Source organism: Papilio polytes, unplaced genomic scaffold (assembly GCF_000836215.1).
Source record: "Papilio polytes unplaced genomic scaffold, Ppol_1.0 DF823923.1, whole genome shotgun sequence".
NCBI lineage: Eukaryota > Metazoa > Arthropoda > Insecta > Lepidoptera > Papilionidae > Papilio > Papilio polytes.
Window position 1 is genome coordinate 909,742 of NW_013525281.1, and position 18,403 is coordinate 928,144.

An 18,403-nucleotide genomic window follows, 5' to 3' on the forward strand; every position below is an offset into this window, starting at 1 on the left:
AAGTTATGTAGCCGACTTAAGTTAACTCATCTATGAAAGTTATTTTGTAATATACCTAGTGATATTACAAACGTCACATTCTATGTATAAAGCACGCGGTAAAATATCATTATGATATTGATGGAATATAGGCAACTGTAAAGGTTTTTTTTTTCAAGTAAAAAATACAAAACAATAAACCATAATAAAACAACTCGTAACATACAATTATTGAATAATTATGTAAATTAAGGTGCGTTTTATGGACATAAAAACATTTTTTTAATTATTTTGTTTTTTATAGTACTTTTTGTTTGAGAATGAGTTTACAAAACATAATTTTAACAAAGATTGCCCACATTTGAACAGACATAATGATCGATTGTTATTATGGAGGGGAAAAGTTAAAAAACATTAGATCTAAAAGTGGGATTATTCCCAACCGTCACCTTAATCTGTCCCCACGTAGAGACAGATGAGAATTAAGTTTCATCCGTCCCACCTTGTGCGACGAGGGGACGGTTGGGACCTATTTTATTTCATGTATCAACTTTTTGGTGATAGTGGAACTAAAAAATGGGACGGATGAAACATTTTCTCACGTGGGGACAGAGCGGGGTGACGGTTGGGAATAATCCTAAGAGCGCGCGCTCACCTTTGGAGGTACCTTATATGGAGGTGTACATACTACTCGATTTTTAGTTGTGAAACTAAACAGTTGAATGGGTTGAATTGACAAGGTAAAAAATTAACCACGCGGGTGTTAAAATTCATGGTCCAAACGGACGCTGTTGTGTCAGAGAAAAAATAAAACATTTAATTCTAATTTTAACTTTTCAAGGTCATTTATACATTTTTTGATCAAAAGAAAGTTAAATAAAAATGCATTAATAATCATAATTTAATTTAGAAAATACTGACGGACAAAAAGTCCGTGCTAAGTCAGCGTACAACGATCGATGTGATATCACTCTATCTGCCCGATCAGAGTACCATAGTCTATGGGCGAACGCCTTCCTATCGTAACTTCCAGATTGGTGAAAGTAATGTCCGTTTTCACGACTTATTGGATGGAACAGCATGTCTTCAACTATCTCAAAACCTGTAAAAAGGACGAGTATAATCTAAATCTATCTATACTAATATAATAAAGCGTAAACTCGCATTACTTTGTGGTGTAAGATGTCAGCAATCACGGCACATTTTTTAATAATTCTTTCTTTAATAAAAAGCTCTACACCTACGACACGCTTTAGGCTATATACATTCACGCTATTAAACTTAGCGTGAAATAAATTGAAAAAAATCCTTCATGTGGGAAAGAGACCATAAACTACAAGCTGCCAACAACAACAAGCCGTAAGGGAACAGTTAGAACAATGCTAAAAGAAATGACTAGTACCCTCTCCCTAGTTAGTATCCTAGTTGAACTCTGCTTAGTTTCCACTGCTCCTGTCACTAGAAGGTACATATAACGGACTACCATTTGAAAAGGTCCAAACACAATGATATTGTCTGTTCATCTACACACATGTACGTCGGTGTCATGTGCTCTTAAAACCTTCTTAAGTTGTTCACTAATCTGGTCAGTATAAGTCCCTCAATGATGGCCTCATCTTGTTAGCAGTGTTCTGCCATTCATCGAATTAAAAAAATTTAATCATGATTATCGTACCGTAACATGGTTCTACTTGTTTCACGCTGAAATCCCGACCTGGACACAAGTCTGAAACTGCCTGAGTTAAAGCCAGACTCCCGTTGATGCTTCCTTTCAACATTTGATCACTGAGGAGTCTAAAAATCATAAAATCGTAGCAATCAAATACAATTGTATCATTTTATATTTGTATATTTCTTCGTCTATGCCTACCACACTATTCTTTGATAACATATTTATGGTCTCATCAAATTTTGCGTTCTAAAATTCTCGTCGTCTCTTCTCTTTATTCCTATCAATCATACTAATTTTACTATATTGATAATATAACATAAGTTTATACATGCGAAAGTTTAGATGGATGTTTGTTAGAGTTTGTAACCTAAACGGCTGAACGGATTTCGATGAAATTTGGTATATATGTAGAGGATAGTCTGGAAGAGCACATAGATTACGCGCTTTTGTTTTTTTTTATTCCACACGGACGGAGTCGCGGGTGAGAACTACACAATAAAAAAAATCTATTCATATTTGATGACATGTTTTGATTTTGATAATCGTAAACTACGCCTTTCTCCAACATAAGCGTAATCCTAGATAAAAATATAACAAACATTCACCTCAAAATAGTTCCTGTAATATTCCGACCAATATTGGATCTCCTGATAGAGATAGCGTCCGTAGCCAGGAAACCATCTCCATTTTTTACCATCCAATTCACTCCTAAATCATCTAAAGGCTTGTTAACAATAACGTCCAGCTCCAAGACCGTACCACCGAACTTGTGTAAAGTCAAGAATTTAACGTACTCAGCTATTTCTTCTTGATTACCTATTCTGCTGTGAATTACGCCTTTTTTCCAGAACTCTTCAAATTTAGTACCATCAGCGTAAGTTAGCAAATGGATACCGATTAGACGGAAGTTGTCAAACTTCACCAATTGGTCCAAATTATCACTCCAAGTGCTTCGTGATATCGGACTAGTGTATAAAAGATTTATTTCTGTATCAGGATGGAGTCTGGCCGCCGCTTCGATAGCACACGCTTCGTAATCCTGAACTATTTTACTACAAGATGTGGAGTGGAAAAATATCGATTGTGGTGAAAAGAAACTGGCTCTAGAAATGTTAACGCTGTTCTCATTCCTCTTTCTGTGGCATTCTGTATCTTTGCCAGCGGAAAGACGTGATAAAGGATTGACGAGGAAGAAGTGAGTAGTGTTATGAACGTGGAGGAAGACGACGCACGAACTTAGCAAGTTACCGACGAACAGTAAGATACCCGCGTAGTAAATATATCTCATTGACCTGTAACGCATTTTTGTTTTAATGTAAACTCAGTAAATATAATTAAGAAATAGCAAATTGATTCAAAACTAAAAAAAGGTTGTCAAAATTGACAATTTTCATTGCAATTTTATCATCTCTTGATTTTTTAAATATACATCCATACTTTTTTAGTTAAAATTATGAATTTCGAATTTATGAAATAGTCAAAATTACAAATCAATAAATGCATATGTGAAGGATTTATCTGCAATTAATTTGCAACGATAAAAATTCAAATGCACATAGTAACACTGAATTATATTGTTTAAGCGCCATCTAACGGTTAAAAGCAACCAAACTGTAACAGCACACTAGCGCCATTTTTTATGTTGTTTCTATTCTATACCCATATAAGGCTTAAGATAGTTTCTCACTAAATATAGTTATAAATTAGTCCTTTAGGTTTAGGCTAAGCGCCATCTGCGCTCGGCCATCTCAAGCCCGGTGAATCTGTAAATGCCTCTTCAAGGCAAACAGTGACAACTCAGTCGAAAAAAAAAAAATCTCACTAAAACAATCGATAATAGCATCACCGAGCTCATCTTTGTTGAACTATATAAACAAGGATAACCGGGTCTTAACCCGGATACGTCAAACTCAATTGACAGTTTACTAGCGCCCTTCTGTCAATGTCAAAAAAGTTTTACAGTCCTTTTTGCTGTAGGCCTTATATTTTTATGCTTATGCAGATTTTACACATTTTCTAACAGAAATAATTTGAAAATAATTATACCAGCGTTTCTCTCAATAAGCCAGTGCTCTTGACTCTACCTTGAACATTTTTTTACTAATACGGGATTTAACCCTTAAATGCATATTGTTGCCAAAAGTCTACGAACAAAATTATAGTTTTTATTGAAACCATGACTTTTTTTTATTATTTTTACCTTAATCTGTGACTCAAAGCTTATACTGAAATATTGATTTTATAATTAAATAAAAAATCATGCATTTAAGGGATAATGTGATAGAATTTATAGCAATAAAACGCAATTAATATTTTAAGTACATTTATTATTAAATGAAGAGACTATCCATTGAATATAAACTACAAGTATATCCCATTTATAAAGAAAACAGAATTTGGACAGATTTTAGTTTAAACAAATCTTTCTACTGACGAAAAACTCAAAAATGAAAGATTGCTTTTGCTTCTTAAAGATTAGTTTGTCGTCTAAATGGCGAAAATATAGGCATAATACCAAATCCTTTAGCCTACTTAGGGGAATATAATTCAATGACATATATTATCGTCCTTATTACTAACATAATAAAACAGAGATATGTTTTTTTTTGCAATAAAGGTTTATTTAGGGGAAATCCACAGTAATTTAAAGAAAACTAACGAATGAATGTTTAATTATTCTAAGGGGCCTGTCCCACCATATTGTAAATTGTCTGATAACCCAACATGTAAAATATGCGGTGGAAATATCAGCTTTTGTTCGCATATCTGAGAATCACGTCATTTTTAAGCTATCTTAGGCTCTATCTGTTAGTGGTGGGACAGGCCTTAAATATAAGTAATTTAAAGTTCGAATTTGTTCTTCAGATCAAGTATATCTTCTTCGGCACATTTTTCCACATTTTTGCAATGCTCCAAGAGTTTGTTCAGACCTGGATAATAAAATATTTATTTCCTTGATTAGCGCAAAAGTTACACATTTTTTACTGTATACTGCATAGAATTAATTTTTTTAGTGATTACTCAAGTCAAAAATAAATCTTGAACCTTTTTTCCCTCTATTTTTTCCTTTATTTGTGGAATCTTTAATCACTATTTGGATCCCAATTCTAATAACAGGATCTATCGTTTAAAGGGCTATAAATTTAATTTTGTACTAGCTTTCGCCCGCGATTTCGTCCGCGCGGAATTAAAAAAAAAAACAAAAGTAGCCTATGTGTTCTTTCAGACTATTCTCTACATCTATACCAAAATTTCATCGAAATCCGTTTAGCTTAGGCTACAAACTCTAACAAACATCCATCTAAACTTTCGCATTTACTAGTAAGATTGCTAAGTACTAAGAAAAAGTGATATTGTAGATCATTTATTTGGTTAAGAGAATAACATATAAGAAACCAAATATTAAAAATGTATTGTACACTTACATTGTTTGTCTGCAGTAGAGAGGAACATCGCTAGAGCAGAAAATCTTTTAACTTTGACCAATCCTTTGAGATATGCGGTGACAGTTTTGTTACTAAACATATCCATGTCTTGAGACAGAATTTGTAATATCTCAGACAATACGTCACTTTCTAAAGCATTCGCGAAGATTGATGGTATTTTGGATGGTTCGATAATCTGAAAATAATTAAAAAAAAAATTTATAAATGTTTACCAAAAAGAAAAGTAATATATTTTACAACAGCTGTTACTAGCTGATACGTCCGCGTGTAATTAAAAAAAAACCATGTAAGCAATAACGTAGCTTTTTAATGGTGCAAGAATTTTTGAAATCGTCACATTAGTTTTTGATTTAATTCAATAAATTAAAAAATCAAAAAATTCAACATTTTTCCTTTTTATAATATTAGTAAAAAAGACTGTGTGTTGCTCGCGACTTCGCCCACGTGATATTAAGAAAAAAATAACCTATGTTATTCACGGAAAAATGACCTTTCTAACGCTGAAATAATTTTTAAAATCGTCCCCGTAGTTTTTGAGTTATCTATATATACAAAAATACAAATCTTTCCTCTTTATAATATTAGTATTGATTATGTAGGAAAGGTAGTATTGCAAAAATATTTAAAAACAAAAAAATATGAAATTCAACAATTTTTTTGTTTTAAAATCTGGCTATTTTGTTGGCAATACTGCATTTTTTCAATAAATAAAACTTACACTCAAATATTTGTTTCTAGCTGCATTTTGTCCTTTCAAATTCTTCCATTCGGACATAAACTGCACACTATTCATTGGTGGGACTAAATCCTTGATGCAGATCTCCTTTTCCGTTGTCACTTCATCTATTATCAGCTTCAGGGATTCCGAAGTAACATTTGGGTCCGGATTTCCATTACTATCGTTGATATTAAAAGATTCTTTCAAAGAATCACCATTTCCTTCATCTTTTACTTGATATTCTGGGGTTATTTTCATGTCTCCGTCTCCTTTTTTAACTTTTATCTCATCTTTGGTTTTGTTTGAATCATTATTATTGCTATCACCGTGGTCGTGATTGTCGATTTCTATGATCTTCATACGATTAGCGGGTTTCCATTCTACACCAAACGGTATCTCTTCTATAGATATAGTTTTTAAGGCTCTCTAAAATATTAAAAAAAATGAAAAAATTGAAACTGCAATTTTTTAAATCTTAGCTAAGACATTAAATGTTAGAAAAATCTTAATTTTTTTGTAATGTAATTTTGGACCTTAGGTAATACGTCAATATTACTGTAGCTCAAAACATTCATACAGTAACCTAATTTTAGATTAGATGGATGGATGTTTGTTAGAGTTTGTAGCCTAAACGGCTGAACGGATTTCGATGAAATTTGGTGTATATGTAGGGGACAGCCTGGAAGAACACATAGGCTACTCACTTTTGTTTTTTTTTATTCTACGCGGACGGAGTCGCGGGCGAAATTTAGTAAAGTAATACAGGTAACAACTAAAACTCTCCATAGATATTAAATACACAAATAAAACTATATAGTGATCCTAAAAAGACGTTATCGTTGACATTTAATAAGCATCAAATGAAAAAAAAAATCACTAATTTTTTTTATTTAGTAACTAGTTGTTCCCGTGCGGCTTCATCCGTATGAAATTAAGATTATTTTTTAATATTTACATTTGTCAAATTATCAATAGCAAATGTCAGAATGACATGACGTTATGATAATCCTTGGCAATTATGGTTCCTTGATGCATCAACTTACGGTCTTTTTCCCACATTTTTATCCAAAATATTTACCCCCTAAGTTTTATGGCGTGAAAAAATGTAGCCTAAAGCGTGACGTAAGTGCAGAGCTTTTTATTGAAAATGGAAATATTCAAAAATATGCAATTGCTGACATCTTAGGCAACAAAGAAGTGTGTGTTTACGCTTTATTATAATAGTATAGAAGTAATGTTTACCTTTGATCTAAGATGTGGTGGTTTTTTCACTGGCTTCAGAACACTGTAGCCTTCCCATTCACCTGACCTCCACTTCTCTAGCATGTGCTTTGATGGAAACCTATTCATCCCAGATGTATTGTCCAATTCTTCAATCTTTGGTGACTTTGGATCATTGTTACGTTCCGCGATCGGCGATGATTTAGATTTCGACTGGAATTGGTTTAAATTTAATAGAAAAAAGCATGTAAATAATAGTTTACATGCTTTTTTAATCTACTAATTATACATTTAATAACTACTTTTAATCCTAATTCTTAATCTTACTAATAACATAAATGCGAAAGTTTATATGGATGGATGGATAGATGGATGGATGGATGTTTGATAGAGTATGTAGCCTAAACGGCAGAACGGATATTGATGGAATTTGGTATAGATGTGGAGGATAGTCTGGAAGAACACATAGGTAACACTTTTGTTTTTTTTTTTTAATTCCACGCAGACGAAGTCGCGGGCGAAAGCTAGTTATATTATAAATCCGAAAGTTTATATGGATGGATGTTTACTTTAGGTTTTTTATTTCCACGCGGACGGAGTCGCGAGCGAAAGCTAGTAATAAATAAAATTATATTCTTATTACTAATTTTTTGTCATATTAGCTGTTGCAGAAGACTTAGTCTGCGCGGAATTAAAAAAAATACTTAATAAAATTGCCTTCTAAAAGTAATTCTTAAACCAAGGACATAAAGTTCATAATACAATTCTCATTGCACTTACACCTTTAGTCCCCATTCGTATCTTGATGGCTTCCAGTTGTTTCTTAGCTGCAGCATTCCGCGGCTCCAGGGTCAGGACTTGGTTGAGGTCAGCGGAGGCAGCCCGGAGGGAGCCGAGGCGTTCCCTCGCGGTGGCACGACGTTGTAACGCCTTCACGTATGATGGGTCTATGTTTAATGCCGCGGTGCAATCTGCCACCGCTTGGTGTAGACTGAAAGTATATTAAAATGTGAAAATAATAAACAATAAAGTTTACATTTTAACCATACAAAGTTACAAATAAATGTGGTATAAAGTTAAACTTAGGAATAAACTGAGTATAAGCAAATATTGGTACTAATATTGTGCAACTATTAAAAAAAAAGTAATTAAAAACCATATAAAACTGTATCTAGTACATCATTAGACTATTGTAATATAATAAATGAATAGAATTTTATTCTTTTAGTTATAATAGTACTCCATCAAACATTCTATAAAAAAGGCTAGCCTAAACTACAGATTAAAAATCGCAATTAATGTAACTAATACAGCATATAATTGAAAACAAAATCAGAATATTTTTTTTAACATAAGTTGGGAAACGAGCAAGCGGCCACCTGAATCGGCCAAAATGGCGAAGAGATCGCTGCCCATAGACATCCGAATGATAGACAAACGAATAAATGCAGATGCGTTGCCTACCCTTATCCAATGGAGGAGACGCACATAAAGAGGATATTACACCTTCCTATGCATCACCTCAACCGTTATATTCACTTCCCATTCCCATCCTCTCCTTATAAGAAAAGGGTGGTAGAGAAAGGGACTTAAATTAGGCCTCCGGCACCACACTCATCAGACAGAACACGGTATTGCTTCCATTTCACGCCTGTCTTCTGTGTGGTCGTTGTATTACACCGGGTGTGTCGGCCTATTAGTGCTAAGATGTTACCACTGTTAACTTAGATTTGCTAAATCAAAACATACAAAAAAAATCAAAAAAAGCGCTCATAAAAGTCATTAACTACTTACTTTTCCTCCACATTTGGACTAAGAGTTCCATTGCAAGTTAAAACAATAAAAATTTACATATTTACTGGTTAGCAATAAGTTAGCAAGAAATACAATATGTCACTACAAATTTAGAACTCCATGATAACTTAGTTAAATTCATCATCATCATCATCATCAGCTATATGTGTCACTATATGTCCCCACCGAAGGGCTCGGAGCCTACCCTAAGTTGGACCCTAAGTTGGTTGACTTCACACATATCTTTGAATTTCTTCACCGATATGTGCAGGTTGCATCACAAGGTTTCCTTCACCGTAAGAACGTCGGGTAAATTATGTACATATGAAAATCCGAGATATCGAAAATCACATTGGTACATAGAGGGATTCGAACCCAAGACCTGTATATTACAAGTCAAGTGCTTAAACCACTGAACCACCAACGATCTCAATTAGTTAAATTAGCTTCTTCAAAATAGGTGTTTCCCGTTAGGCCTATCAACTAGCCAATGTCCTATTGGGCCGAGATTAAAAGAATGATTGGCTTAGTAGGAAATACCTTTTTAAACCTATAATTAAACTATACTACGATAAAAGTACAAATTGATTGCTCCTACGTAAACTGTTGTATGTCACAATTTTGCAATTCACACCTTGTGTTGTTTTTAAATTAACATGAAAAATAATTGTAGTTGTGTGTAGAAAGCAATATTAGAAAAGAACTGTAGATTTTGGTTTTCTATATCATTATCATGTTTGGTGTCATGATTAATCATGTTAATGTTTTTTACAATATGTGCATTTCAAACTTACTATAATTTACAATGGAGCCATCAAACCTACAAACCACTTTCACACCTTTAATAGCAGAGAAACTTATACACAAGTTATAACATTGTAATAAAATGTTACCTGTCTTTCTTGAGGTAACACAGTCCTCTATTAGCATAGTATATAGCATCATCTTTGATCAGTTCGATAGCCCTGTTGTAACATTTGATCGCTTCGTCCCATTTCTCTTCCTTAACAAATGCATTACCCTGGAAATTAGTAAACAAAAAAAAAATAAGGACAAACCAATTGGTAATAAGATGACATTGTTAGTTCACAGAATTGCCAACTAACATATGAAACTTGTAGGTCTACATATTAATATGCTTTTTTTAAAAAATGAAAATAAGATAAAACACTATTTATTGACCAAAAGAATTATAAATAAGAACACAATTTACAAAACATATTAGTTACTGTAATAAAAAAAATAAGTCTTATAGTATGATCTAACATCCATGCTAGATTACACACATTCACAACTAAATAGAATTTTAATGGTGAAGGAGTATTTGAAAATGGCCCAGTAGTTTTCGAGTTATTTCAATACATACAGAAATACAAATCTTTCTTCTTTAACTAATAGTATACATTACAAAAAATAGCTTACCCTCTCTTTTTCATACTGTGCTTCTTCTCGGAGCTTCTCCAGCTTGTCTTTATCACTCTTCTTGCTATCTAAGGACACTGGTCCAATCTCAGCCATATCTACTTCCTCGCATGCTTTTTCCTATAAGTATTGAAAAACATGACATATTTTACATATCAGTATTATGTACACTTATGTAGAAATATACAAGTCATCATCAACCTTCCCTTGTCTGTACAGAGGGTCGAGACAGGATGTACTTTCCCATACATTTCTATCAGCTGTCATATCTGAATCCACTCCATTCTTAATCATATCCTCTCACAAAATCCATCTAAATTATTTTAGGTCTACTAGTAGGTGTTATATATCTAAGTTAAATTAAAGAGTAACAAAGTATAGGAATAACGTAAACAATATACATACAACATCAAATTTTTCCCACGCTTTGTAGTCTTGAGCAGAAATCCTTTTTCCAGGTGTTTTCTTTACTTCTGTTGGTCTTTCCCTTTTTATTTTACTTCTAACAGGCGGCAGATCCTAGTTAACAGATATTTTAGTATTAACACAAGCCGATTAGTATAATTTACGTGCTGTATCGGAATTTGAACACAAAAAAATACATTCACTAGTTTACAAAAACTAAATTAAGACATTAAAAATCTACAAATACGTCTAAAGTAACCGAAATACTAACTAAATAAATACAGACATGAATATAATGATTTGAACCTTAACAAGATCGCCGTTAAGCGCGGCCTCTTTACGTTTCATTTCGTTCTCCCAATTTTGCAAATCTGTTATACATGTTTGGAAAATCTTGGCATTATCTCGAACGTTTCTCTGAATCTCAATCGCTTTATGCATTATATGTTAAAGTAAAACGATTCCTTTACTTTACCTGCAGTTTGATCAATATACAATTTTCAGTTCACAATACAATATCAATTGTCATTTGTCATCTTGTTCAGTTGTCAATTGTCATGGAATATGGAACTCGATTCGTTCAAAAATTTACTTTGAATTTTAAAACCCAAATTCAGTTAAAATATATTAAGAAAAAATAACGTATGAGACTTTTGCAATATTAAAAAATAATAAAAAACTGAAAGCTTAGGTTTCAGCTAAATTCTGGCTTGGCTAAATTATATTTAGAAATGAATTACTTTGTACGCTGCGTTTAAACCTGTCCTCGAAGCTGCTCGAAGCCAACAAAGCACGATAACCACTAGAAAATAAATTGGTTTATTAATGCAAAGCTACTTTTTGCATAATAATAAATTGCAATAGTAAAATTCATTCTGTTGACACAAAATATTTCTCAAATAGTTTAGGAATTTCATAGTAACAATTTTTGAATAATAATTACGAGTATCGCAGTATCCGAATGTGTGAGAAAATGTATTCGTTTTAACCACATAAGTCGGATTAAATTGGCTTATTAGTAAATAGAGGTCTGTAACATGGTCGTTCATCTCGTGACATGTTGAGTTGGCGCAACGAACGTGAGGGAGCGTCTGCTCGAACTTTATGCCAAGTTTCGATAAACTCGTGACTATATTTGATTTATAGAGGACACAAAATAATCGACAATTGAATTAAATTATTTCAAAAATTGTCTGTGAGGATGTTATGGTTTGTAATCCAAGAGCAAGGAAACGCTATGGTCATTTTATGTTTCCGGATTTTTACTTTACAAGGCGTAACGAAAATTATGCACGTTTATTTTTATACAACAATAAAAATTAGTACTCGCACTTGTTAGACTTTTTATACATCAATAGTTGAAGTTACACAAGTTTCATTTTTAATAAATCATTGATTACACAATCCAATTATTAAAAACTGCCTCAAAATGTTTGGTTCTGTATATTGACCATAGAATAAAACTATGTGAGTCGAATTTATTACGCAATTGTTTGTAATAAAGAGAAAGATTCGATTTCTCTCATATTACATATCGGAATATTCCAACCCTACAATATGATAAATACTGTTATCTTATAGAAATGTTAAGGAACTCTATATTCTACGTCCGTAATAAACACTTGAAATAGATAAAAACGCGTACGTTTTGAAATTATTGAATTAAAAATGATAAAAAAAGGATTTACAATTGATGCTTGATTGAGATAATTAGAAGTTATTGATCATTTGTATATTTTTATAGTTAATGTTTTTGTCAGAAATTGATTTAAAAAATCTATTGACAAACTTGTTCTACGATACAGCTATGATTTAGATGTCAAGAGATTTTTAATAATTGACAGATCATTTATAATTACAACCAGACATACAGGATGCTTTAACTAGCCGACGCCCGTGAATCCGCCCTGGCGTAGTTACAAAAATAAAGTATGTGTTCTTCAAGACTATGCTATTTATGCAAAATTTTATAGATATCCGTTCATCCGTTTAAGATATACCTTTTAACAGACATTGAAACATACAAACTTTCTTATTAGTAACAGAGGTAGTGCCCGTTTTAACATCTTAGCACGAATGGGCCGGCACGCCCGGTGTAGTACCACGACCACACAGAAGACAGGCGTGAAATGGAAGCAATTCCGTGTTTCGTCTGATGAGTGTGGTGCCGGAGGCCTAATTTAAGTCCCTTTCTCTTTACCACCTTTTTCTTATAAGGAGAGGATGGAAAGGGGAAGTGGATTTGATGGTGGAGGAGATGCATAGGAAGGGGCATTATCCTCTTTATGTGCGTCTCCTCCTCCGTCGGATAAGGGTAGGTAACGCATCTGCGATCGCGGATGTCTATGGGCATCGGTCGCTTCGCCATTTTGGCGGATTCAGGTGGCCGCTTGCTCGTTTGCCACCTTATTTTATAAAAAAAAAATCACAATATTATAAAGACGGTCATTATTGATCGCCTGTGTCAGCTTTTAAAGTTAAAAAAAACAATAGAAATGTACAGTAATTATCATCAACATATGTTTTGTTTTTAGTTCGATGCGCCAAGTAGTTTTTGACTTTTATAGCTTGAAAAACATAGCTTCCTGTTGTCATTAGGTTCAAGGTAAAAGTGTTGACCGTTCAAAAAATTTAAAACAAGTCTAGTTTACATCCGAAACAATAACTTGTTTTAAGTTCATTGAGCTTTTGATGTTTATGAGCTAATACGTAAAACAAAGTTCGTGCGAGTGTGTAAAATGACCGACTATTTCGTATCTACTATTCTTTGAAACAAGTGGTAGTGCCCGCTTTAACATCTTAGCACGAATGGGCCGGCACGCCCGGTGTAATACCACGACCACACAGAAGACAGGCGTGAAATGGAAGCAATTCCGTGTTTCGTCTCATGAGTGTGGTGCTGGAGGCTTAATTTAAGTCTCTTTCTTTGTACCACCCTTTTTTTATAAGAAGAGGATGTGAAGGGGAAGTGGATTTAACGGAGGAGGAGATACATAGGAAGGGGAAATATCCTCTTTATGTGCGTCTCCTCCCCGTCAGATAAGGGTAGGGAACGCATCTGCAATTGCGGATGTCTATGGGCAGCGGTCGCTTCGCCATTTTGGAGGTGGCCGCTTGCTCGTTTGCCACCTTATGTTATAAAAAAAAGTAAATACCTTTTAATGCGATTTCTGCTTATTATTTAATTTCTTTATTCTTTGAAAATATTTGTATTTGTGACAAGAAGGTTTCATACCACCCAGAATTTAGACAAATTCTAGATAATAATAAAAATCTTTTCTTAATAATTGGAAGATACTTAAAAATAACGTAGATCATTTAGAATATGTTAGAACTAGCTTTCGCCCGCGACTCCGTCCGCATCGAATTAAAAAAAAAGTAGCCTATGTGTATATCTATACTAAATTTCATCGAAATCTGTTATCCCGTTTTGGCTATAAACTCTAACAAACATTCATCAATCCATCTAAACTTTTGCATTTATAATATTAGTATGATTTGAAATAACAGGATTTGATTTCTTTCTTTACTGTCTTAAAAACTGGAGAGGACAAAAGTGAAATCTCGAATTCACACAAAAGACTAAAACACAAAAGGTTTAAATATTAACTACCCACGCAGTCTGGTTAGTTTAAGAAAGTGTAGACAATAATTGCTTTATTTCTGAATGACAGAGACAAAAGATTAAAAACTGAAACTACTGATATCCGCAAATTGTTATAAAACTAGCTGTTCCCCTGCAACTTCAACCGCATAAACTTATGAAAATGTTTTTTCATTGTTTACATGTGTCAAATAATCAATTGCAAATGTCAAAATACCAATTTACTATGGCAATTTTGCTTTCTTGATGTTGGCAGCAACTTATGGTCTCATTCCCACATTAGGGTTTTTTATGCAAAATATTAACCCGTATGTTTAATGGCGTGAAAATATATAGCCTAAAGCATGACGTACATAAGTGTAGGGCGTTTTATTACAAAAAGATTTATTCAAAAATATGCTGTAATTGCTGACATCTTAGGCAACAAAGAAGTGTGTGTTTACGATTTTTTAAAATAGTATAGATAAGGTAACTAACTTAACATAACTACGGAGTTAAGAGACGTCCCTTCTTTTTTATAAGTGTTAAGAAGAAAATTAGTAGAATTGGTGCAATACTAGATTATTCGCATAAACGTCACATTTCTGACAGCTGTCAATGTCATTAGACAAATTAGATTGGCGCGCGATCATGAGTTCTGACGAGAAGTGTTGCTCTGAGTTTTTAAACGATAGTATCCATAAATAAATTGTTTAAAATAAGATCGACCAAAGTTTGTTATTTTATTAGAAGAAATGTTAGTATTTTAATATAAAATCGCGAGCGACAACCAGTCTATTAACACGAGACATGTCGATGTAAACAAACATCTTACGAAACATCCGTTGTGCTGTTATTGGCAGTTCATCTCAGTACCTACCGTAATATAATTTAACGTGAAAGTTACCGATGCCCTTGAAACGTGACGTATGAAGATCGTAAACATTTAGATATGTTCTTGCAATAATAAAATCACGTTCTTCGGAAGGTGAACGCAATATTCTTCAGGTTAATTAGACGATAAATTTACGATGGAGTATTTATTACAATTATTAAATTATTAGCTTTATAAAATCTGTATCTGAATTTTAAGAGCGGGCGCACACTTGTATAAACTAATATTACGCGCAAATGTTGTGCGATTTTCGATTGTTTTGCGGCAAACTCAACTGTTTAGTTGCATTACTAAAAATCGAGTAGTCTACGCATTCCCATATAAGCTCATAGGAATCAAAGCGAGACTTAATAGTTATGCGATAGTTTAGTTTTTCCCGCATGCTCTTTTACACGACAAGGGGATAAACGGGCGCCGGAAACACCGAGATTATCTTCTTAACAGTTGTAGAGCCCGCTTTAACATCTTCGCACGATTGGGCCGGCTCGCCCGGTGCTATACCACGACCACAAAGAAAACAGGCGTGAAGTGCAAGCAAATCCGTGTTTCGTCTGCTGAGTGTGGTGCCGGAGGCCTAATTTTAGTCCATTTCCCTTTTCCTAACAGGAAAGGATGGGCAGGAAAAGTGAATTTGACGGTGGAGGAGACGCATAGGAAGGAAAATGTCCTCTTTATGTGCGTCTCCTCCTAAGGGTAGACACGCATCTGCAATTGCGGATGTTTATGGGCAGCGGTCGCTTTCCATTTCGGTGGATTCAGGTGGCCGTTTGCTCGTTTGCCACCTTATATTATATAAAAAAAAACAATGGACATCGTCAAGAGTTGCAGTTGCGTTGCCGGCCTTTGAAAAAGAGATTCTCTTTCTGGTATTTAAACACATTTAGATCTATTAAGGATTTGATTTAATAACTTATCGAATTTTACTTAAAGTATCCCATGACAAGACGTATTCGTATTGAGATATGAGATATCATTAATCATTTGCAGCTGGCCAACGAACCGCGACTATTTGTCACTTCGGTGGTAACTAATGGTCACCGTTAGAACGGTCGCCTGTCACTACAGTTGATATTATCTAAGCATCGTGAGGTAAGTTCTATAACGGAACGTGTATGAATAAGTGAGTTATTTATATTATATGGTACTTCATACAAATCTGAGGTGCAAATTTCATACATTGCAGTACATACTGGTATCGACTACGTAATCCATAACTTTTTTTATTGCTATCTGTTGGCGACTTTGTCCATGTTGAATTTAAAACATACCCTATGTTACTCACTGATAACGTAGCTTTATAACAGTGAAAGAAGTTTTGATATCGGCCCAGTAGTTTTTGAGTTATTTCAGTACATATAATAATAGCGATTTTTTCTCTTTATAATAGTAGTTAGGCTACTGTGACCAGTAATAGTTATAGTACCATAGCGCAATGGACGATATTACTACAGTGCCCTTTTTTACCGCTTGGGGAGGGTGGTTAATAGACTGTAATTCTTAGACCTGCCTACGCAGACGCCCAAAGTACTTTGTCCTTTGTTTATGCATTCTGACGTATAGTCTTTTGGTCTTCTTCCATATCGAATTATGCGTGGATTAAACTTGGCCAGTACAGTCAGTGGCTTTAAATAGTTTGATTGTCAATCAATTGGCATCGTGTCAACGCTGTCGCCAGTGATTCCATACAATCTAAGAATGGTGGCACAACTGTCCAACTGTATTGGCCAATTGTGAACCGGTCGTTAGTAAAAATATTTTGGACGGATTTAAATCTATACTATAATTATAAAGAGGAAAGATTTGTATTTTTCGATTTTCGTATGTATTTGAAATAAGTCAAAAATTAGTTGGCCGATTTCAAAAATTCGTTCACTATTAAAAAGCTACTTTATCAGTGAGTAACATAGGCTACATTTTTATTACTTTTTAATAGCACGCGGGCGAAGTCGCGAGCAACATCTAGTTAGCAATAAAGGAATGCGTCAAAAATGAAAGAATTTAAAGGAACTTGAATACCTTGAATTTCTCATATAAATGTACCGAGAGAAATAATCATCAACGAGATTTCGAAAGTCATATAAACCAAGACGATTTTAAAAGATATTGTCGATACGAGAAATATAATTTGAAACAGGATATTTTATATTTATCGTCTTCAAATAACACTGTAAGATTTAAACTGACGAAATACGAAATCAAAAGCTTTGCTTGCAACATAATGTAACAAAACTTTTCAACTTAAAATCATTAAAACACACAAATGGGATTGTCAGTTTAGTTTTTTTATAATCATGATAAACAACACATACAAAAGACTTCAACGATAATAAAGCTTTTTACATTTGTATGCCTAATGTAAAAATGATTTTCAATTCTTATTTATGTTTCGCTAATACGAATTACATTTGCTAAAATATTTGCTAAATCTAATCAAATGTAACGCTAATTTTTCTTTTCTAATGTAAGCTTCTTTTTGTTAATCTTATTTTTTGACGTAACAAGTCTTAAGTATTTTTAGATAGTCTAATGACCGGTTTCCCAGTAACTTTTAATCATTCGCTGGTGGTTCGATATGAAATTCTTTCTTTTTCATGAAATGCGTTTCCGAACTACGTAATTTGAGTTTGACTTCGTTTAATCATCAACCTAATGTTAATTAATCACTAAGTAATAATAAAATAAATGTCAACTTCAGAAACCCAGCTTAAGTATGATGTAATTTCAAGCATTAACAAAGATTAAAGCGGAATGTCTAATTAAATTAATATTAATTATATAATATAGAATGAAGATATATTTAAAACATTAAATAATATGTTTTCTTTTAATAAAGGTGAACGATTTAATATTACTTTCATACTAATATTATAAATGCAAAAGTTTAGATGGACAGATGGATGAATGGATGTTTGTTAGAGTTTGTAGCCTAAATGGCTAAACAGATCTAGACGAAATTTGACATAGATGTAGTCATGGTCTGGAAGAACACATAAGCTTAGTAGCTTACTTAGTTTTTTTTTAATTCAACGCGGATATAGTCGCGGTCGAAAGCCAGTCAGTTAATAAATAGAATACGCTAAAACATATTTCCTAGAAGTGCATAGAGCAATTAATTCTAGAGGCTGCGTATATAATTGACATACAAGTACATGCAACATATAGCATTTAATACAACCGATTGTTCCTTTTAACACTTATATGGAAACAATGAATCATCAGTCCAATATTTTGATAGGATCATTCACGCGTCTGTCATTCACAATTACAA

General features: G+C 33.5%; 2 protein-coding genes across 3 annotated transcripts; both read right to left on the reverse strand.

The window, feature by feature from the left end:
* Positions 1–856: 856 nt before the first annotated feature.
* Positions 857–3,026, reverse strand: LOC106102281. Its single transcript, XM_013281707.1, has 3 exons — positions 2,257–3,026; positions 1,655–1,773; positions 857–1,081 (listed from the first exon to the last, which is right to left on the reverse strand). The coding sequence occupies exons 1-3, from the start codon at positions 2,952–2,954 to the stop codon at positions 867–869; spliced, it is 1,032 nt and encodes a 343-aa protein (XP_013137161.1). The 5' UTR covers positions 2,955–3,026; the 3' UTR covers positions 857–866.
* Positions 3,027–4,248: 1,222 nt separating this feature from the next.
* LOC106102543 (RNA polymerase II-associated protein 3-like) lies at positions 4,249–11,208 on the reverse strand. 2 transcript variants are annotated; one of them, XM_013282057.1, is made up of 9 exons: positions 11,133–11,208; positions 10,658–10,771; positions 10,253–10,372; positions 9,724–9,851; positions 7,817–8,027; positions 7,058–7,249; positions 5,816–6,241; positions 5,077–5,272; positions 4,249–4,581 (listed from the first exon to the last, which is right to left on the reverse strand). In XM_013282057.1, exons 3-9 carry the CDS (start codon positions 10,346–10,348, stop codon positions 4,493–4,495), a joined length of 1,338 nt encoding a protein of 445 aa, XP_013137511.1. In that variant the 5' UTR covers positions 10,349–10,372; positions 10,658–10,771; positions 11,133–11,208; the 3' UTR covers positions 4,249–4,492. The 2 variants fall into 2 exon arrangements, with proteins under 2 accessions (XP_013137511.1, XP_013137510.1); XM_013282056.1 differs by lacking the exon at positions 11,133–11,208 and adding an exon at positions 10,964–11,126.
* Between the last annotated feature and the right edge of the window lie 7,195 nt (positions 11,209–18,403).